The 22,222-nt window shown below is 52.2% G+C and overlaps 2 protein-coding genes across 5 annotated transcripts in view; one reads left to right on the top strand and one right to left on the bottom strand.

The window, feature by feature from the left end:
- The window catches only part of SFXN5 (sideroflexin 5), a 124,831-nt gene extending 113,200 nt beyond the window's left edge, over nucleotides 1-11,631 (top strand). For all 3 annotated transcript variants that reach the window (XM_084855218.1, XM_084855215.1, XM_084855217.1), the window contains one exon: nucleotides 11,041-11,631. In XM_084855218.1, coding sequence (XP_084711344.1) covers nucleotides 11,041-11,118 — 78 coding nt within the window. In that variant the 3' untranslated portion in view covers nucleotides 11,119-11,631. The remainder of the gene's footprint in view (nucleotides 1-11,040) is intronic.
- Nucleotides 11,632-12,828: 1,197 nt separating this feature from the next.
- Nucleotides 12,829-22,222, bottom strand: LOC146343510 (uncharacterized). Of its 2 annotated transcripts, XR_014791920.1 has the most exons (3): nucleotides 21,685-22,143; nucleotides 20,786-21,000; nucleotides 12,829-20,552 (listed from the first exon to the last, which is right to left on the bottom strand). XR_014791920.1 is itself a non-coding variant. In XM_084855219.1 (2 exons), the coding sequence occupies exons 1-2, from the start codon at nucleotides 22,141-22,143 to the stop codon at nucleotides 20,589-20,591; spliced, it is 486 nt and encodes a 161-aa protein (XP_084711345.1). In that variant the 5' UTR covers nucleotides 22,144-22,222; the 3' UTR covers nucleotides 12,829-20,588. The 2 variants fall into 2 exon arrangements, 1 of the variants encoding a protein (XP_084711345.1); XM_084855219.1 differs by lacking the exon at nucleotides 20,786-21,000 and having other exon boundaries at nucleotides 12,829-20,615; nucleotides 21,685-22,222.

A 22,222-nucleotide genomic window follows, 5' to 3' on the forward strand; every position in this document is an offset into this window, starting at 1 on the left:
TAATTGCTCCATTGGGTCTTGGGGTTGTTGTAAGAGATCATAGAATAGTCATAGAATAGTAGGGTTGGAAGGGGCCTACAAGGCCATTCAGGAACTTTCAGATCCTGAAAGCTTAGTCCCAGCTGAGCCTTACTGAAGTGAGCAGGTCTCTGGATACAGGAGATAGAATCAGGAGATATATAGTTGTAAGGGACTTTGGAGGTCACCTTGTCCGCCTCCTGCTCAACACAGGATCTGCAGTGCTCTGAGCACTGCAGTGCTCAGTGCACAGGATCTGCAGTGCAGTGCTCTGAGTCCGTCCAGCCTCTGATGAAACACCATAAACATAGAAGAGCTCACCACTTCCTGAGGCAGGTCTTACTCTTATGATGTTTCTCCTAACATTTAACTGAAATCTGTTTCCCGGTCATTTCCACCCACTGATTCTAGTCTTCCCTCTGCATCAATGGAGAAAACTCTGCTCTGCCTTTTGTGTGACAGCGACACCCTTTCGGATATTTGAAGACTGCTGTCATGTCTCTGATTAATCTTTTCTTCTCCAGGCCAAACATATCCAGCTCTTTCTACTGTTCTTTGTAGGATTTGGTTTCCATCACAATTCTGGGTGCTTTTCTCTGGACACTGTCCAGTTTGTGGCTGTCCTTCCTAAAATGTGGCACCCCAAAGTGGGCACAGCACTCAAGATACAGCCTGGCCAGTGCTGGTCTCCTGGCCCTCACCACTAAGGCATTAGCAGGGGTTCTTGGGGTCTTTGTTGTGCTAAGGCAGCCCCCACCCCTTGGAGAGGCTCTGCAAGGATCAGGGCAAGTTATTCTATAAGCCCTGTGGCTTCTTCCTTTTAACACCTTGCACCTGTGGGGCTGCATTATGCTCAGCTGTGCAAACTACAGTGGGAATGCTCCCTTGATTCCTGTAGCAAAGAGAAAGTGGAGACACTGAAAGCTGTTAAGGAACATCACTCATCCTTTTAACATTCCGTCCTTTAAAATGTCAAACACGAGGGAATGATCAAAGCCAAAGCCGGAAGAAATGAGGCCCTCCTGTCCTTTCTGGAGCAGGTAATTGCCCTTTCAAAATCCCTGAGCCTGACAGATGAGCTCTCGCACCGGGCCCATTTGCCATGGAGACCACACGGCTGGGTGCTGGAGGAGGAGCAAATCAAGATGCTCAGAGAGGAAGGGGCCTTTGGGAGGCACTTCACTGCCCCTGGAGCTAGTTGAGTGGAGCCGCCTCCTCTGGTCACCGTGGCTCTTGGGCCTCAGCCGCTCTTCGCTGGGGTTCGGACCACTGGAGTGCTGCTACTAAGCCAGAGTACGTCCACACAGTCACTTCAGTTTGACAAGTGTTTCCACTTGTGGAAAGTCATGTGGAAAGCTATCCACTCTCTTCTAATAGGGGCCTGGATCCCTACTCTGCTGCAAGGAGTATGGATGGCCACTAATTTGGGTGACTTTAAAGGTTAGGCAAATCCATGGACTAGGATAGCTTCTGTTTTGTTTTTGTGTTGGTCAGTTGTTAGCCGTGATCGCTGTACAGAATCTCCTGGGTCAACATCGGATGCCGGGGGGCGGGGGGAGAGGAACACCCTGTTGCCTTTGCACCCTGCTTGTGGGTTTCCCAGAAGAGTGTGTCTAAATATGGTTAGAAACAAGTTGGAAGGGCTGAAGCTCGGCGGCAGAGCCCCTGCTTTGCATGCAGAACGTCCCCACTTTGAGCCCCAGCAACGTCTCCAGGTAGAGCTGGAAAGACTTTGGCCTGAAACCCTGGAGAACCGCTCCTGCCAGTCAGCATCAGCAATACCGGGCTGGATGGACCAAGCAGGGTCTGACTCAGTCTAAGGCAGCGTCCGGCGTTCCTAGGATGCTTGGATGAGGTGGAGCTCCCTTGGTCTTATCCATCTGCTGAGCTCTTCTCATGCTCAGACATCCAGAGCAAGTCCTTCGACACCCTTTCAGTGCTCTGCTGCCAACTTCGTTTGTTTCTCTCTGGAAAACAGCATGGAGGGAATGCTGCTGGGGTGCCCTCTCATGAATTCCTGGAAATGATCCTCCTTGTGAAAAAAGGGTGGGGGAGTATACTCATCGATGCAGGCTGCATATGGGAACAGGGAAAAACAGGGCACCACCACCAAACTGCTACTCTGGAAACCGGCCATGGCCGAACTATTGCAAGATGCACCTTAAAAGGCTTGCTTGATTCCATCAGGCACCACCCACAGATTTTCACTCTTATTTCCACATGCATAGTGGCTAGAAACTTGTTTTGTTTTTGTTTTTTCAATGACATCCCAGAGCACCAGATTGTTGGCTTTCATTGAGTGACTGCAGAATCCAAAACTGAAGTCAACTGAATGAGAATCAGCGACCTCTAAAATGAAAGTGGCTTTTGATTAACTTATCCTTCATTCTGGGGCAAGTGACACTCTGAATATTTGTAGGGTTGTTGTCTCTGGCAGCTATCTGTCTTGCCACCTGAGAGAAACCCAGTGGCTCCGGGCAGTCTTGACCACTCCCAGGAGCTCTTGTTAATGCTGTGCAGGCCCGGTTTGTTTGTGCGGTGCCAGTTCTGTACTTGGCTCCAGGTCAACGTGGTCTCCTTTTGCTGCTCAGCACCCTTTCCTGCTGTGGTCATGCAGAACAGAAGCCCAGTGAGGCCAGGATTTTGCCAGGGGCCGGGGGGGGGGCAGACAGGAAAGGGGCCTCCACTCTGCCATCCCCCCCCACCATAGGGCCCCTCACACTTTCAGCTCGGCCTCTCTTTTGATCATAAAGCCCCAATGCTCCCCATTGTCTTTGGTGGGGAGGTTTATGGGCTTCAGTCCAGAAGACTTGTGGCTGAAGCAAGGTCCGCTCCTCAGTCCAGCCTCCTCTGGAGTAACAGGACTGGGTTTGTCTCATCCTCAGTGGCCTCATGCGGTTCAGCCCAGTTCCACAGAAATCAATGAAAGTCTTCATTTTTAAGTAAGAAAAACCTAGCCGGCCCTTCACTTCTCTTAGGATGACAACTGTAGGGCTTAGTTCTTCCTGGGACAGGCAACCTCTTCCTGCCCTGTGCCATGCTGGACTCAGCTGGACGTTCAGATGATCGGTGCTCCTCCATACCCACCCCCCAGCACAGCCCTTCTCCACAGAATGTGAGTGCATAGAGGAGACGGGTTCCACTCTGGCCTTTTCCCTGGAATGCTAGTTTTCTATGTCAAGGGATTGGTTTTGTATGAAGGAGCGTTCCCTCATGTGAGCCTTCATCTGCAGGCTGCAGCAGCTCACACCAGCCACAAGGTGACTGACTGACTGGATTGCACTGCCCAGTAACCCAAGTTCACAGGGTGGTGTACAATACACTACAAACATGGAATGCAAACCATAAGACAGTGAAGGAAAACTGCACTTCATAAAATCAAGGTAAAACCAGCAGCAAAATAAAAGAGCAACAGGCTAAAAGCACTAAAAGTAGTTCTTAAAATGCCTGGGAAAATAAAAAGGTATTCACATGGCACCCAGAAGTCCACAATGTAGGCACCAGATGTGTCTCTATGGGGAGGGCCTTCCACTACTGGGGTGCCACCACTGAAAAGGCCCTCTTTTTTGTTGCCACCAGCCTTGCTGGGTGGGGGGGGGGGGCTGGAGGAGGACCTCAGATTCTGAGAGACCCAGCAAGCACCAGCGCCAAGATGAATCGTGATGGTGCAAGCAAGACCTTATAAATTGAGACATCAGAGCCAGTGTGGTGTAGTGGTAAGAGTGTTGGAGCTGGGTGATCCGGGTTCTAGCCCCACTCGGCCATGGAAGCTCACTGGGTGACTTTGGGCCAGTCACACTCTCAGCCCAACCCACCTCACAGGGTTGTTGTGAGGATAAAACGGAGAGGAGGAGGATAATGTAAGCCGCCTTGGGTTCCTTGCAAGAGGAAAAAAGGTAGGGTAAATGCAATAAATAAACTTTTGGCCTTGCCAGTCTGGCGAAGTCTTCAGGCCAGTGTACACAGCTGCTGTGACAGAGCTGTAGAGACGCCATGTGTTGTCTTGAAGGTGGGGTGGGGGACTTGTCATGCTGGTGGTCCAGCCATGCTGCAGTTCAAATATTGAGAGCCTTTCAGAATGTGGTGAGTGGGAATCCTGTCTTTCCTCTGAGCCGTCACAAGCCTCGTCTCTGTGTCCATATGATTGTTTCTGTTGGGTCTTCGAAACGAGAGTCAGTTCAACCTCCTTTCATCCCCTTCTGCTGGGCCTTGGATCTGTGCCACTTCTCCCCATGGACTTTGGTCAGCACCTTTGTGATCATTTCTTGGGCTTTGGCAGCTCTGTGAAGATGCTTCCTGCCCCTCAGAGCTGACAGGGACCACAAAGCTAACCAGCCTGCACAGCTACTGCAAAGCGGGGCCTTCCACGCACCACCCGTTCCCCAGAGGGCTGGAGCCCCCCCCCCCATCAGCTTGGATGACCGTTCCCTCCTTCCAGATTTGGCAGGGTCTCCCCTTTCTGGCTGCACAGCCAGCGCCACGCCAGCCCATCTGTTGCACCGTCTCCCCTTGTTGCTACCACCCAGATAGTTGCAGGCTTGTTGGCAGGGAGCCTGGTCCCATCTCCCTTCGACACCCTTTGGAGCACATTCCTGCCTGCGCCTTTCCCCAGAGTGGGATAGAGGAGAGTATCAAGCCCAGGCATGAAGCATCTGCTTTCTGCCTCTCTGGCCATGTTTGTGTGGGGTACTGGTGGTGGTAGCAGCACATGGGAAAGCAGCAGACGCACAGCGCCTTGGTTGCTGAAACTTCAGCTCCTTGAGAGAGCAGAATTCTCTCTTGCCTCAGCACCCCCAGCTGCGGCCATGGAACTAGTTGTTCTTCCAGTGCTCAGAGCCAGCTCCGCCTCACCAGCCAGGCTGGTCTCTGCACCCCAGTGAGTCAGTTCCCTTCCTACCTGAGGGAGGAGGAGGGGCTGCCCCAGGGTGCCCCAGGAGGTCAGGGCCAAGCCACCTGGCTGGCTGGCTGGCTGGCTGAGGTGAACGATGACCTGAGCCAAGACAGGGTTGAGCTTTGCCATGTTTGTCCCTTCCCTCTGGCCTGCTGCCACAGCAAGGGACAGGATGTTGAGGGAGCCAGGACTTCATCCCTCCCACATGGTCGAAAGACACTGTGGATGCATTTCCCCCACCTCATGCTCAGAATCGCCACCTTTGGAGGCCAGAATGAATTTCACTCCAGGTCAGATTTGGGGCCTTTGCCTTCCCCTGCAGGATCTAGCCTGGCTCGCTTGCATGAAGCATTTGTTCTGGGGGCCCTTCGCACCACATTGAGCCTCTCTGCCTTGAGGGAAGGGTGGTCGGGGTGATGGTGACCCACGGGGAGCTAGTGGGTTCTGAAGTCTCTTGCTTTGCTCCAGGGAGAGGGCTAAATGTTCACTTTCTGGAACGGTGGGGCTTGTGCAGCCAGGACTGCCCAGGCTCCGGAGCCCCTTTGAGCTGTGGCGCCTGACCAGCCCGGTGAGGCTGCTCTTCGAGCTGATCAGAAGATGCCTTGGCAGGTTTCTGCCTTGGCAGACCCTTGCCTTTTAGGAACAGATGCAAAAAATTTCCTTGGGCTAGATGGTCAAGACAAACGTTTCCAAATGGAATAGTGGATGTTTCTGAAGGAGAGCCTGGCATTAAGCCCTTGTCTCTAGGGTGTCTCGGCCTTAAAAGTGCAACAGAGGAAGTTTTTGCAGACTTCTTTAAGCCAAAACCTAGCCATGTGGGTTACATGCCCCATCATACTGAGGCATGCTGGGGAAAGGAGCAGCAGAAGGGCTCCGTTTCTTGAAAATCTAAAGCCAGCAGCCAGCGTTTTGTCCATTTCTCCAGTCACCAGGGCTCAGTCTACATGGAAACGGTATGACAAGCGCTTTCTGGCTATATCTGGATTTTCATGAAATCACCTTGGTCTGTCAGTAACATGAAGCAAGAAAAGTGGGGTATACACTACCTAAAAACCTGCTTTCACAGGTCAAACTGCACTTGAAACTGCCTTACTTTGGGGTTGGGTGGATGGAGTCCCACCAGTAGAACTGAACGTCATCAGGAATGAGCCCGTGCAGTGGTCTGGCGCACCTGGTAGCAGGTGTGTGAAAGTTCTGTGCTTGAGAAAGACAGAGAGCTGCTGCCAGTCAGGAGGAAAGGGAGAACACTGGATGGGGTTATGTATGGTGTGGAGGAAGTGGATAGGGAGTCATTTTTCTCCCTCATAACAGAATCATAGAATAGTACGGTTGGAGGGGGCCTATAAGACCATTGAGTCCAACCAATACTAGAACCGTATGGGGTCCTCCCATAAAACTGATTGGTGGGAGGTTCAGGACAGGTAAAAGAAAGTCCTTCTTCACAGAGTGCAGAGTTAAACTATAGAATTCGCTATGAAAGGATGTAGTGATGGCCACCAGTTTGAATGGCTTTAGTTGGGGGGTTAGACAAATTCCTGGAGGAGAAGGCTGTCAATGGCTACTCGTCCTGATGACTCTATGCTACCTCAAGTATCAGAGGCAGTCTGTCGATGTACACCACTTGCTGTGAACATGGGTGGAAGATGCTGTTGCACTCCTGTCCTGCTTGTGGGTTTCCCATGGGCAGCTGGTTGGCCACTGTGTGAACAACATGCTGGACTGGATGGACCCTTGGTCTGATCCAGCATCAGGGCTCTTCTCATGTTCTTATGAGATGGACCAAAGGTCTGACTCAGTGTGAGGCAACTTTGTACAGTGGTGGGCTGCAGTTTGAGCTCTACCTTCCACAGCCATTTCGGCCCAGGCCTCTTCTACAAATCTGTCCCATGCAGCATTCTAGTGAGGATGCCACACGTCAGCCCTGAGGCCCCAAGAAATATCCTGGGAATGGCTGTCTCTGGTTCCAAGGTGGAGCGTCTGGCTGGCTAGCCCAGCCTTCCCCAGTTTAGTGCCCTCCAGAAGTCTTGCAGTGCCATTAGCCAGGCTGGCTGGGATGCTGGGAGCTGCAGCACAGCACATCTGGAGGGCATCGTGTGGCCTAGACCCACCTGGCCTTTCCTGGCTTCTCTGGCCACCCAGCCCCCAGGAGAGCCGCACCTTCCAGCAGCTGGCAGAGCACATCCCGGCAGCGTTGGCAGGGCGGATGGCTCACCCTTGCCCTTGCCTCGTGAGCGCTCGCCTGCCTTCCCCCTGCCTCAGCGTTCTGCTTTGTAGCTCAGTAAGAAAAGAAATGGTGAAGTTGCTAATAATGGCTCTAAGAGAAAATACGCTACATCTGTTATGGATAGCAGTACAAAATTAGCTGCTCACACCTCTGACACCCAAGATGTCTTCACTTAAAATACCCATTGGCTTCCTTTACATAACTTGCTGATTATATTTAAAAGAAATACAATTTTGCAATTACTCTTCTTTCTGGTGTGCATCATTTTCTTTTTATGTTTATATATTTCTCCTTCATTAGTGCAGACTGAAGGGTGATTAGATCCCTTCAAACATTTTACAGAGGTTAAACGTTGATTAAGATTTAATTATTACTGTAAATAGCTTGGAATGACATATGGTGCAAAAACCTGACATATGTGCATTTGAATAAATGAAGTGCTATTTCCCAGGATGCATTGGGAACTGTTTAACAGCTTTGCTGAAGGGTTATGTTGCACCTCATGTTAAGATTGCTTGGATGTTATATTTTGTTGGGTTTCTGCAGCTGAAAGCTAAGAACAGTTTTTCCAGTTTTTAAAAACATTGAATATTTTAAATACCTAAATTGTTTTGCACAATTTTTTGCTAATTTGTCTAACTAGGTTAAACATTTTCAAAAGCATTTAGGTTTTCCATGTAGGTTCCTGGCATTGTTGTGTCAGCCATGGCACAGGAGCCTATACATATATATATACACATACATATATATATATATATATATATATATATATATATATATATATTCTAATAAATAACATTATAACATATATAAAATTGCACACAATATAAATGTGCAAGTGATTCGTTTTTGAGTATGCTACTGAAGGCAAGGCAGTGAGCTCCCTCCAAATAATAGAGGCCAATGGCATTTTTAGATCCCTGAAAAGCACTTTGAAACTGTAGAGTGAGGAACTTGCAGAAGGAGGGGAGAAAAGGGAGGAGTGCGTCAGGGAAGACAACTGTGCAGTCTCTTTTCTCTGCTGAGGAGGCAGCATTGACACAATTTTCAAGAGCAGTTATCCAGGAGGAGAATCCAATATGGGGTATTGTTTTCCCGAGTATTTCTACAGACTACCTTCCACAGCCATGAGGAGAAAGGGGGATGCAGCTTTTTCCCTTGCCTTTTAGCCTGCTGATGCAGCAGAGGGATGTTGGAGGAAGACAACATTATACTCCCTGTGGGTTGACTGTTTCTATATCTGTGATTGCAAAGAAGGCCCGTCCTCGTTTTGGATCACATTGACAGGTGCATTGTATCCAAGACTGCAGGTTAAGGGTAATGGGGCAGCGCCCCTTGCGAAGTGCCACTTGGGTCCCCGGGGTCTGGTTTGGATGTGGCTTGTTCAAGGAGGGTAACAAATAGGATAGGATGATGTGAGGAAGGGCTGAGGAAGGTGAGTGTGTCCCACCTGAAAAAAGCAGATGAAAGGAGAGAGAAGTGAGAGGGATACACAATATCGATGGACAAGGGATGTCAAGGCAGGAGGAGTGGAGGCACTCCAACTTTTTCCTGCAACTCCCGGCCTGAGAAAGATTTCCCCATCTGTCTACATATTTTATACTGCATTGCTGGACTGCTCAGTAGCTAGAAACTGTCCTGATGTCCAGACCTTCCTTGGAAGTTAAGCCTGTGGGTTCTTGTCCTATCCTCGACCGAGGGTGGAGAAATCCCCACCCGCCCTGCCTTCTTTTTGAGATCCTTCCAAATATTTCAATACTGCCAACGCTACCTGCACTGGATCTGCTTTCCCTCTAGGCTAAATATCCCTGTCTCCTCCTGTGCTGTGCTCTTTTGAGGCTTAGCTTTAGAAATACCACTGTCCAAGGCTCCTTCTCTCGCTCCCTTCAAGAGACTGTCCAAGGAAGGCAGTAGATCAGGCAGGGCGGCGTGCATGGAAATGTAATGTTGCAACAGAGGAAGGGGTGGGTTTGACATCCAAGAAGATGGTGGAGGAGATGCCTTCTTTGTCTGGCTTCCTAAATGTGGGGCATTGAGGATTGTGGTGAGACTGTGAAAAAAGGGAAGCTCCATTTGAGAAGCTGTGTTGTGTGTCTGCTAATAAGGACAGGAAGGAAAGAGGATGATGTGACCTGGGCTCCTGTCACTGGGGCATGGGGAGAGATACTGTCAAAAGGAGAGGAGCAGCCACATTGGATGTTTGGGGGGCACGAAGGCGTTCATGGGTGGGAGTGTCCCCATATCAGGAAAGTATTCATTTATATAAAGATGTACCCCATCAATCCCAAAGGCAATAAAATTCCATGGAATTGCTTAAAAACAGCATTAAAATCTCCAGCCCTGTACGAGCATCTTGGACTTTGGCATACCTTCAAGGGTTCTTTCTGTGTTACATGGGCAATACGGTCAAGGAGGTGTATTCTGTTGGTCTTGCAGGGTGTGATGGTGAGCAGAAAGGACAAGGCAGACTACTGGGCTTCTTGCACACAAGCGGTGTTGCCGTTCCATTGTATTAAATGAATGCTCATATCTGCCCCATGTTTTCAGATAACTTTTGCCTGAACCTCAGTCACTACAAGCATCTGGGCAGGGTTCAGTGCCTCCTTTTATGCAGCTGGTTTTGCTCATCGGTTCCAGAATGCCACCCCCTCTAGATGGCTGGCTTGGCTCTTCTGGGAGTGGTTTTGCATCATCCATGTGTTTTAAGGCCCAACAGTAGACTTCAGCCGTCACGATTCCCAAAGCAACAGGCTTACAGCTGACCGTGTGCAAGGCTTGCCTCCTTATGTCTTTGCCAAGCAGCGATGGTCTGGCAAGGAGCTCTTCTTTCATCTGGGGGACCAGGGCTCCCAGGAGGAGGCTGCTGGTCTTGGGTGGGAAGCTCAAAGGGGTCGTCTTCTGCTAGCCAGTCACTGGATAATTGATTTGTCTGCAGCCAGTTGAGTCTTTCATTGGGGGGCCATGAGGTGTGAGCTTTGTTTGCATCTGGCTTGAGGGTTAGCATGCTCACTGCCTGCTTCCATCCAAGACTGTTCAGGATTTGCAATGAGGTTTCATTTTGTTCTGTTTTTTTGCCTGTCCTTCACTTGCAGAGGGACAATCGGGGGTTTTGGTCCACTGAGTTACATCTGTATGAATGTCTGCATTCATTCATTCAGATCAGGGTTGGGCAACTTGTGGCCCTCCATAGCTGTTGGACTACAACTCCCATCAGCCCTAGCCAGCGTAACCAATGGTGAGAGATGGTGGGAGATGTAGGCCAAAACATCTGGAGGGCTACAACTTGCCCAGCTCTGATTTAGATGTGTTGTTTCTCTCAGCCCAAAGGCCCACGGTGGGTGAGTCGCCCCTCCCATCAGCCAGTCCAGGGGTGTCACCTGTTCTCATCCTGGCGACTGCTGGCAGCCCGGTCTGTACTTCCAGGGTTCAAAAGGGAAAGGTTGTAGCCCAGTGGAGGAGCCCCTGCTTTGCGTGCAGAAGGTCCCAGCTTCAGTCCCCGGCATCTCCATGCAGGGCTGGGAAAGTACCTCTCTGAAACCCTGGAGAGCTCTTGCCCCTCCGTCTGGACAATACGTGGGCATCAGATTCCATATAAGGCTGCTTCCTGTAAGCAAATGGGGCAGTGGGACAGTCATGCTGGCAGCAGAGATGGGTGTGGGAGAAATAGGAGGAGGAGGAGGAGCAGAGGACCACAGGCTGCCCGTTGAGGCAAGGGGGCTGAAGTCACTGGTGCAAAGTGGGTGGGGTTTGCCGCCTCTGGTGCCCGGGCAGGACTCCTGTTTTGCCCTGCTGTCTTTCCCGGTAGTCCGCGGTGACCAACACTGAGTCCACTGCTGCTGTCCCCACTGGTTGGCCTTGGTCTGCGCTTCTCCTAACCTTGCCTCCTGTGTCTTTTCCTGTCTGGCAGATTGAGACGCTGCGCCTGGAACCCGAAATCGCCCAGGCCACCACCAGTAAGACTGTCATCTACAACAAAGGCTTGTAGGTGGAAGCGGAAGCGCAGAAGATGCGGAAGCGTGGGAGGAGGAGAGCGAGTACTACGGGGGAGGAGGGATGGGAAGGGGTGGGGGAATGATTAATACAATAGGGGGAAGGAGAAGGAGGGGCTCGCAACATCTTCCCACTGTTGAGAGCTAAGCGTAAATTAACACTTCCCAAGACCCGGCATCTCGCGTTGGTCGAAAGGATTAATATTTAAAGTTTTAAATTAGCGACAGTAACAGCACGAAGGAAAGCGTGCAGGGGGGAGGGAGGAGAGGAAAGAGCTTGCGAGCTAGACGCTAACATCCTGCATCTGCAGAGCCTCGTGGAGGCGACGGCCATGGCACCTCTCCACGGCTTGCTTAACTTGATGTGAGAGTACACTGCACCGTGCTTTCCTTCCAAATTGTAGGAATTCTGTCTCAACGCTGTTTGGTGCTGCACAGACATAGGCTCTTGGCGCATGAATTAGAACCAGTAGATAGGGCATTTTGATAATCGTACTGTATCGATTCAGTGTCAATCTTGCACCAGTAGACATGCACAGAATCAATTTTAGATCTGTGACGCTAGCTTAGATTCTAAACAAATAACAACATGAAGGTCGTAGCCTATCTGCACCCCTCCTTCTTTGTTCCCCTCCCCTCCCCCATGCCTGAGGGCTGCCTTGACTTCCCACTGAATCTCTCTTCAGTGGGTGAGTTCACAAGTTATATTTGGCATACTGTAATTGTAGTTGTCACTGGATAGCCTGAACATGCAAAACCACTGTGGCGGGTGGCTGTGGGTCGTTGCCTCCTCTCATCCACCAGTGGGCCCCACATGGGAGGCGGCAATAAGCCCAGTGCAGGTGAACCGTAGCCCGTCACAAGATGGAGAACTCTTAAACCAAGCGCACCCTTGCGGGACTGTGTTCGGTGTGCCTGATGCCAGGCAGCCAGCCTCACTCCAGGAAGCAGGCTTTCTCACCAGGTGGCCGTGGCCATGCCTCTCACGAGCTCGCTGCAGCACCGCAGCCTCTTCCCCGCGTCTCACCTCTGCCCCCGCCCCTTTCCTCTGCTGCTTCATGCCCAGGGGCTGTGCTTTCTTCGGGCAGCGCATATGTGCAACATCACAAAGCGATGCGGAGGCCAGGTGTGTCGGGCGGCGAGATGTGCTTGCAGCCACCACCAGTGCCAGGCGTGTGGGGCAGGTGCCGTCCACGAGGGCAGAAGCTCTGTGGGCAAAGGCTACTCATCCACACCGCCCGAGATGGGAGGCAAGCTGCTCTTGGGGATCTCCGAGGGAGAGGCAAGCAAGCTCTGGATTTCTTCCTGGAGTAGTCCCACTGGTTTGCTAACCCTACTGTGGTGTAACTGGGAACAGTAATAAAAGGCACAAATCCGAGATAGCTGCCTGCAGCCAGCAGAGGCAATCCCAGCAGGGAGCCAAAGGGAGCAGCGGCAGCATCCGTCCCTTTGGGTGCATTTCACGCCAAGCTGGGTGAAACAGAGATGAGGGAGGTGCGGGGGGGATGTAGGAAATGGGGGTAGGGAAGAGTAGGGCTGGGTCACTGTGTGTGTGTGTGGCCACCCCCCCCCCCCAGTCCCGCTTGCTGAGGCAGATGCCTGAGTCAAAGGTCTGAAGCTGAAACCCAGGCTCCTCATTATTAGGCTTCTTGAGTGTCAAGGCACATTTTGGGGTTGGTTTGGAAGGCTGGTTTTGAGGCGGGGAGGCTCTGTGTGGCACCCAGCCCAGCTTCTGGAATCCTGGACCGGCACTTCCCGTGCAGTTTTGACCCACTAGGCGAAGGCTCTGCCAGGTCTGCTTTGTGGGGTTGAGCTGCTTGTCTTCCTTCCTGATCCTGGGGTGAAAGGCTTGTTTGACATCACAACTACCAGCCAGAAGTGCCGGTGGCCACCGTGCATCACCGCTACCTGCCGAGACTGCAGATGGAACGCGCAGTCTTCGACACGCACAGCTAATTGCAGCGCCAGGAAAATGAGGAACAATTCTGGAGGTGTTTCACAGACTTGTTTTCTTTTTAAGAGAGGGAGGAATATAATTGAGCTCTGCACTTACGTTCAACAGCCCAGACTTCACAAAGAAGGGCAGAAGAGAGACAGCATGGCTGGGGGTTGTTTGTGCTGCACCATTTCATATTGGAGCTTTGCTGGAAGCTTATTGGCAGAGGCACAGGAACATCGGAAGCTGCCTTAGACTGAGTCAGACGCCCCTTGGTCCATCTAGTCCAGTACTGTTGACTCTGACTGTCAGCCAAGGCTCTCTCCAGGGTTTCAGGCAGCAGTTTCTCCTGCCCTACTTGGAGATGCTGGGGGTTGAACCTGGGCCCTTCTACATGCAAAGCAGGTGCTCTACCCCTGAGCTATGCCCCCCCCCCCCGATGTAAGGAGACCTCTGTTGAGGCTAGACCTTGGAGGGGAGAATAAGGAAAAGTCGGAGGGGGTGATCCACACAGCTAAACTGATGCACTCAGAGGTGAATTCAGAAGATGCAGGTTGCCTCTGTCCAGGCGCTGAGCTGTTGCCTAATGGCTTCGCCACCTGCCCATGCCGGAATACAGCTGGACAGGAAGCATGTGCTGCAGGCAAGACTCCTTCTCTGCTGACCTGCAGTCTGTCCTCTCTCCCTCTTTAGAATGCTTGAAGCTTGAACTCCAGGCCTGATTCCTAGTATCTCCCAGATTGGCTTCTGCCGTGTGCCTCGTGGGCCAGCCCAGTAAGGTGCATGGTTGGAAGTATAGAAATTAGAGTCCTATTGGGGTTTTCCCATTCCCCAATACTAATAGTGTTGGGTGTGCTCAATTTTCAGACAGGGTAAGAGCAGCCAAATTTCTCCAGAGAAGTCCTCCCCAACCTGGTGCTCTCCAGATGTGCTGGACTACAATCCCCATTAGCCCCAGCCAGCATGGCCAATAGTCTGGGGGAATGGGGGTTGTAGTCCAAAATATTTGCAGGGTGCCAGGTTGAGGAGGCTGTTCCAGAGTTACCAGCAAATTCAGGGAGCTGAAGGAGGGTCCCTTGCACAGGTGGAAGCCGAGTAGACCTCTAATCACAAGGAGCCCAGTGTGCCACATAGGGCTATTGGTCTGCAGATGCCAAAGCCTTTTCCTCGGCCCCAAGCTCAATGGAAAATGGTGGCTCCCAGTGCCATGTTCCTGGAGGGCTGCTGAGTTCCTTGGAGATCACTCAAAACCACTATAACAGAAGCCCAGCTAAAATGCGTACCACAGGTTAGGAAAGGGAGCACCAAGGCCAAGAGGTCGCCGGCATGGCTAACGAGCAGTGTCAAGGATGCTGTTCGAGAAAAGAGGGCTTCCTCCAGAAAACGGAAGCCTTGCCCAAGTGAGGGAAACTGAAGGCAACACAAACTTGCACAAAGGCAATGCAAGCAGCCAATAAGAGTCGCAAAAAAGCACTTTGAAGAGCATATCGCTAACAACATCAAGCCCGACAATAATTCTTTAAATATATCAGAAGCAGAAAACCAGCTAGGGAGGCAGTTGGGCCCTTGGATGACAGTGGAGTTAAAGGATACTGAAAGAGGACAGGGAGATTGCAGAGAAGCTGGGTTGGACTCAATGGTCTTGTAGGCCCCTTCCAACCCTACTATACTATTCTATGAATTCTTTTCATCTGTCTTCATTGCAGGAGACATAGGACAGATACCTGTGCCTGAACCATGTTTTCAGGAAAGGAGTCTGAGGAACTGAGGCAAATAGTGACAAGAAAAAATGAAGTTCTCAACCTTATTGATAAATTGAAAGCAAATAAATTACTGGGTATCCATCCTAAAGTTCTCAAAGAACTCCAGTATGAAATTGCTGATCTTTTAACCAAAAGTTTCCCTTGTCTCCCAGATCTCCAGTCCCACGTCCTCTACTGTTGGTTGGAAAATGATGTCAGATTCAGGATAGATGTTAATATGCGGGATGCTTTAAGATTTCAACGAGTTCAAATTGGGCAGGAAATACTTGCTTGCCACAGACTAATCCTGCCTTGTGCTCTGGCCTTTTACACCCTCCCAGGCATGTTCAGGTCCCAAATGGAGAATGGTTGTTGGTTATTTTTGTTTTTAAAGCCCAGGCTGGCTCCCAGGAGGAAGGCCTTCGACACAAGCTTCCACGTGCTCCCACGTGCACCAAGAGTGGTGTCTGGGTGATTCTTTGGCACGATTTTTAAAAGTGCCTCTGGAAATCTTGTGGCCCTCTGTAGAACACAGGAGGGGGGCCCTGCAACCTGCCAAGGGTGGTCGTCCCGTGCTGCTCTGGGCCTTCGTGTCTTCTGCATGCTCAGGAAGAGACAAGAGCAGCAGCCGGTGTTGCCTGCTGTTCTGCCTGGGCCAAAGCCAAAGAAGAGCCCTCGCCTGCCCTCGGTGGGTCTGTCCTTGGCCAACCCCACATGTTCTGGAGGGTTTTCACCCTCCCGCCATTCCCCCATCGAATCCTAGCAGAGCTCCAGGATTGCAATTGGTGGCTTCCATGTGCTAGGGCAGCAGCAAATGCAGCCTGTGCAAACACTGCAACATGTTTGCCTAATAGCTAATTAATTTTGCCATCTCCCTTAATGTACAAAAGGAGCCTCAGATCTGGGAGAGCAACAGCGGCATTTGGGTTTATCATTTCCCGTAATTGGGGAGGGGGGAGAAGCACATGTCGTGCCGGGTTGCTCACCTCAGCAGCTAATAATAATGAGATGATCATCTCTTGTAGTTTTTAATTAGGAACTGAGCGGTTAATTGATTTCTTGGGTATGTTAATTAAGAAATAATGAGGACTGCGTTGCAGCAGAAAGAGGCAGCAGAGGACTGTCTCCCCACTGCCCTGAGCCTCAGAACCATAGCAATAGACAAGGGCTGGGAACCAGCAAGGGTCATGGTGTCACGAGAACCTTCCACATGCAGGGCCTCTGTTAGGTGGGTTTCCCTGCTCCAGTGGCAACTCTGGGATTGGCGGGAGAGGTCCCCCCCCCCACTCAGATGCCCTCCCCTGAGTCTCTTTGCTCCTAAGGAGGAGGAGGAACTGCTGCTGGGCAGCAGGGCCCTCGTACGTCCAAGGCCCCAGCCTTCTTATCCTCACTGCAACTCATGGGCTACGGACAAGACAGACGCTGCACTTACAGTGAACGTGACTTGAATGCCCATTCGTGGCCTTGGAGGCAAATGCTGCAGCGTGCAGGGGTTGTGTGTGGAGGCCTGGCAGGGTCTGTCCGTTGCCCTTTCAGCAGGGTGCCCTCCACAGGGCGGTGTGTCCCCCCTCCCAAGGTATCTTGCTGTCCTGTGCATAATGCAGCAGCTGGGGAAAGGGTGGGGAGGAGTCAGATGTTGTGGAAGTGGCTGACCTGGGCAGCTCTCTGGAGAAGCACATTTCTAGGGAACGTGCTCTCCATTAGCTGCTTGGGAGGACTGGGGGCTTGACAATCCACGCAGCCTAGTTGGTGAGCTAAGGCAATACTCGACACCACTGACTTCAACGGTGCTCCGCCTGTCGCACCCCCTCCTGGTGGAGGGTACACCTGCCCACCCCCAGCTCCCAGGAGGAGCCCTGGGAGGGTCTGCAGGAACCCGGTTGCCTTAACCCGTTGGTTTCAGCGGTGCTGGGCAGCCAGGCACTTGCTCAGCACGAGGGGCACGTGTCGAGCTTTCTGCTCCAGGGGCATGCCTTTGGGTGGAGTGCATGTATGTGGATGTGCACAGGAAAGCGGAGAGCCTGGATGCCTGTTGGGACATAGCACCGGCTCTCCCCTCCCTGCCTGGAAGGAAAGCTTCCTTGGACCACCTGGTATCACTTGTGGAGCTAAAATTAATCCTTTATATATAACATGAAAATGGAAGTGCATGAAATGCGGAGCTGAAAGGCAGCCCTGGGGCATCGGTGTGAAATCCGTCTGTACCCCAGAACAGTGTCAGTCTCAGGGTTACACAGGAGCCATGTATCCCAAATCAGTCAGGAGGGGCAGGGTTTTGTTTCTTCCATCGCGTTCTGCCCATTAAGGGGTTCTGCTGTGAGCTCACCACAAAGGTTTTGGTCTCTGTGACAGCCATATTCTGGGGAGCTTTGGGGGCTGTATTCCCCGAGTCTCCCGCTGCCCCCTTCCCCTTGGCTCCTGGGCCTTTTCCTGCAGGGTCGCCCAGTGCTTCTGTCTTGGCCACCAGGCTTTCTGATGTGGGTAATGCAGCCTGGCATTTGGGCAGAGATCCTGCAGCCCATCTGCAGGAGAGGCAGCAGCCCCGGGGAGCCCACCTAGTCAGCTGGGTGGCCTGCCTCACGATGGATGGGGCACTGCCTTGAGATGCTGACCAGAGCACAGATGCAAAAGGGAGGATCAGCTGCCCTTGGCATGGGCTGGTCAGGCACCAGTTCTCTGGGTCTGCCTGCCCCAGGCAGGGGCCCATAGCAGCGGCTGCCCCCAGAGCCAGATCCGTGCTGGGCCTTGCACCCGGGTTCCTTCGGGGTCCTGCGGTGCCCCTCGGAGCCCGGCCACCGCAATGGAAATGCGCCGTAGGGCTGCCGTGAGCTGCAGACTGGCTCGGAGGAGGCCGAGGTGGCAGCTGCCACGCCTCTGCACTGTCTCTTGTCTTCCAGCAGCCGCGATGACCTCACATTCTCAGCGCAGACACCTCGGCCAGTGCCAAGCAACTCTGGCACGTGCACAGTGTCTTTTAAACTCCCTCAGTAGATTTCTTGATCATGACACTTTATGTAAGACCTCTAAATGTAAAACGAATAAAAACCGATGCCTCTAAACTGCACCTCTCCTGTTTGCCTGTGAATCTCTGTGTTTTGTGTTGTTTTCGATCAACATTCGTGATGTTCAGGAGTTCCCTGCTGGACAAGGTGGGTCCAGTCGAGCCTAGCATGCTGTTGCTGGATGTATTTGGGAAACCCGTAAGCAGCGGGTGGGGCAGCGGCCACCCTTGCTGGCTCCAACGATGGAGGTATCCTTGGACTGTCGTGGCCGTTAGCCATTGGCAAGAGCCATTGCTCCTCCATGGCTTTGTACAATCCCCCTTTGATGCCACTCAAGTGGCCCCCTCCACATCTTGTGGGAACAGCCTTTAGGCATGGGGACGCTGCTCTGCACTCCCCAAATGTCTCCAGGTCTGTGTGTGCAGCAGGAGGGGTGATGCTGGGCTGGATTGAGCACAGGGCAGGGAGATCTCTTGTCACCTGTTGGTCCGCAGCAGCTGACCATGGGGGGTGTGCTGGATCAGACCAAAGTAGGACTATCTTGCCCAGCATCTTGTTTCCAGCTGTGGCCAGGCAGGTGCCTCCAGGACAGCCACACGCTGGGCATCAGTGCAACCGCTTTGCCCCACTGTGTGTCTCAGTATCTCCATTCAGAAGCAGACAGACTCTGAAACTGTAGGTCCCACATAGCTAGCATGGCTCACATCCTGTGATAGAGCAATCCTCCCAGAGCCTTCAAAGGGATAGCCCTGTACCCTGGCACTTCTGGGTGCAGTATCCGGGTTTGGGGAGGAGGAGGCAGAGGAGGAAGGGCAGGTCAAGGGCCATTTGCGGTGTGCTTCTGGATTGCCTTCTCAATTTCAGTATGGTGGGAGGGAAGGAGGGTAGCTCCTGTTCCTTTCAGTGGGGCTTGTGCAGGATAACTTCCTGGGATTCTGCTGCATGGGGGTGGGGTGGGGTGGGGACACACATGAGATTTCCACAAGTGCCAAATGTCTTGAAGTCAGCCCTGTTGACGTAACTTTTAAAAAGAGGAATGGTTTAGGTGGGGCAGCCCCATCCAGCACAGCCACCATAAATGTTCATTGGTTAGCATCAGGTGTTTAGTTTTTGTTTTTTAAATGTTTTCTGGCTTAACCTATCCACTGCACTTGAGGGTAAACACTAAAGATGTGTACCAACAGCAAGATGTGACTTGGACCCTGGTTTTGTGTGTCAGAAAATAGGCTGATTTTGCTCAGACTGATTTGGAGGCCACCCACTTCGACAAGGGTACTGACCCCAAATCAAGATTCAGAAATCCAAGACTTCAAGCCTTCCATTGACCCTGGGCGGCGGTGGCGGGGGGGGGGGGGGATTAACTGCTGTAACTTTTTTCTGTTTGTCAGAAGTGGATAAAATTTCAGGCATAGTAGGGGATTATACCTGCCAGATTTTTTAAAAATAGGTACAGTCGTTTTTGTGCTATGCACCTTTATGTGTGTGTTTTAAGGAAACTGCCAATAACTCTTGCATTTCTTGGCAGAATTGGATGAAATTTGCAGGGATAGTTGCCTGTTATGAGGGGATCAAGCCTGCCATCTTTCAGAAAAGCGGTTCAGGAAGATTTGTACAAGAGCACCCTTGACTATTTGAGGGAATCCAAAATGGATGTGTTTATTCCCCCTGTGTTCCTTGTGGACCATTCTTCTGAAAAAGACAGAAGAATAAGTTTAGCAGTTGATGTGGATGGGGAGTCCTCAAAGTTGGGGCTTGGGGCAGAGAGAGTGATTTGCTTCCCCTTCCCTCCCTCTGCTTTGTTCAGGCAATATGTATGAGAATGGCACACTTCCTAGAGATGTCTCCAGGCAAGAAACCTGCAAAGTTTCAGAAGGATGGGTGCAGGGGCATGGGAATTATGAAGACTGAAACCCAGTTTCAGTCTTTTTTCCTACAGAAGCCTGGTGGTATTGGAAGAATTTCCATCTCATGGTTCGATTCTTGCCTTCTCCAAAAACAGTGATTGGACAGTTCATGGTAAGATGTGCCCTAGGATTAGAAAATGAACCTGTCAGTCAGTCAACCCCCACCCCGATGAGTGTTTAGAAAAAGGAAAGCAAAAGACACCACTGTTAGAGAAACGCTGCCTGTCCATGTGAAGCCAAATTACGAATCAAGCCTTGTCAGGGTCCAGCTTCTGTTCTGGTCGCTTTGGAGGGAAGCCTGTTTTGGGTCAGGAAGCACCAGAAACAGTCCAAAGAGCTGTTTGGCTCAGGCTTTGGCCACATCCACTGCACGTCCCTAGTAACCAGGACTGAAATGCGTGCACACAAGAGCTACACTAAACACAAAAACTCAACTCAAACGAGAGAAACTTCATTTCTCAAGTCCTTCAGAAGTGGCTTTCTGTCTGTGACTCTGAGCCAATGCAACCAATAAATAATATGGTCCTGGATGTGTCTTTAGTTATGACTGACTTCAAAGTTGTTTTTAGTTATATGTTGTTTGTGTATATAGTCTGTGTGCTTTTATGTAAATGACTTTTAAACTTTTTTATATTGTATTTTAATGTTTTAAATTCTGTAAACCGCCCAGTGAGCTTCGGCTTGGGGTGGTACAGAAATGTAATAAGTAATAAATAAAAAATAAAAAATAATAACTCCTGTGCAGGTGCTGCCTCACACTGCCAGGCCCAGGAATGACATTCTGGTCCATCAAGGTCTGCCCAGCCAAAGGGGGGTTCCACTCAGTTGCTCACATGTCACTCAGCTCTGAATGGTTGAGATGTTCTGTGTTAATCTTTGAGCTCATTTTGGCTTACCCAGCAGCCCAGCCTGTAAACCAATAACATGTCCCTTAAAACTATCCTCCTAAAGTGATTCCCCCCCCTTCCCCTGGCAATGAAAAAGGTAATTATTACCCAGAGGGGTGGCGGCAGGGTGGTTGCTGGGTAGCATTCTTGGTTTAAGGGTAATTGCCAGAATGGGGGGGGGGAAATACCCACAGGAGTATCCTTGCAGGACCGATGAACAAAGATGTGACCATCTCCAATGGGCTGTGTGGGGATGCATCCCAGTGCCTCCACTCGAGGACACAAGAAAAGCCCATCTGCATCAGGTCCAAAGTCCACCTCTCTCAGTGTTCGCTCTTCAGTTGTGGCAACCATGGAAGCTCTCCAGAAGGTCATGAGCAGGGAGGATTCCTGGAGTTGGTCATCCCCTGAATTTGACATTTGGAGGCTCACTTCCTGCCTCTGAATATGGTAAACCAACAGCTGTCACAAGCCATCTCCTCCACGATTTTTCTAATTCTCATAACAGCATTCTAAGTTCCCCATCAACACACCTTGTGGTAGTGAATCCCAAGAAGTGTCTACGCTCCTGGGGTCGGGGGAAGTCTTGGCCCTCCACCCCTAGTCTTGTGGGGTGTCACTGGCTAGCACCCCTGTGCTTCCAGCAACCCACCCGCACTGCCAGCGTCAGCCTGTGGGGGGCCCTCGCTCCTTCGGCCGGATGTCCTCCTTAGAGCCCCTCTAGCATGCAAAGAGCCTTCCAGTTTCTCCAACAACCTAGAGGTGCAGGACATTCCTGGCTGGGGAAACTAGGCTGGCACAGAATGAGGTTACAGTCAAGCGGGAGTTAGACCTCAGCTTCTGGCATCCTAGTCAGAAGGACCTTGGGGTAGTCACGGCAGAAAGGCAGCCACATGGGCTGGGATCCCCCCACCCCGCCCAGTCGCTTTGGTGCCAGGCGGCCAGATAGACCAGCTGGGCCGGCCCGCCCGCCCCCCGCCCGGCCACGTGCTCGCAGTCCTTGCTGTCCCCACGGCCTTGACGGCCCCATCGAGTCCGTATCGCCAAGTGAGCCTCGCCCCAGTGGTGGAGTTTCTCTCCACAGCTTTTACCCAGCCCAGCAGTGGGATCTCTCCGGCCTGCCCCGTTCGCTCTGGCAAGGTGGCCTGCCCGGTGCTCCGCGCGGCTCGCGGCCTGGTGTCTCGCGGCCGCGGCCCTCGAGGGTCCTTCCTCGTGCCGTGGTGGAGGCCCCGTTCCTGCACCTCCGAGGCGCCCTCCTCGGGGCAGAGCTTCCCCGCAGGCCGAGGCGGCCTCCCGTCCGTCATCCTGCGGCGCTTGCCAGCGCAGCGGAAGGCGAGGGCGTTCGGAGAGGGCTTCCGCCCGGCCGGACGTTCAGTCCCCGCTGCGGGTGCGAAGCCTGCCGCGACCGCCGCCCCCCGCCCGCCTGCCAGGCCTGGGAAGGGCAGCTGCTCCTCCGGCAGCCAGGGGCCCCTCGGCGGGCTTCCGCTGCCGCGCGATGCCTGCCAGGAGCGTGCAAGCGCCCGGCCTCGACTGGGGGTGGCCGGGGCCATGGCGACCCCTGCGGGGGACGGGGAGCCGCGTCAGCGAGGCCGCGCTCCTGCCACCAGCGTCTTCCCCAGACACAGCGGA

Source organism: Heloderma suspectum, chromosome 5, assembly GCF_057233095.1.
Source record: "Heloderma suspectum isolate Gila_16-S chromosome 5, 16-S_ref, whole genome shotgun sequence".
Lineage (NCBI taxonomy): Eukaryota > Metazoa > Chordata > Lepidosauria > Squamata > Helodermatidae > Heloderma > Heloderma suspectum.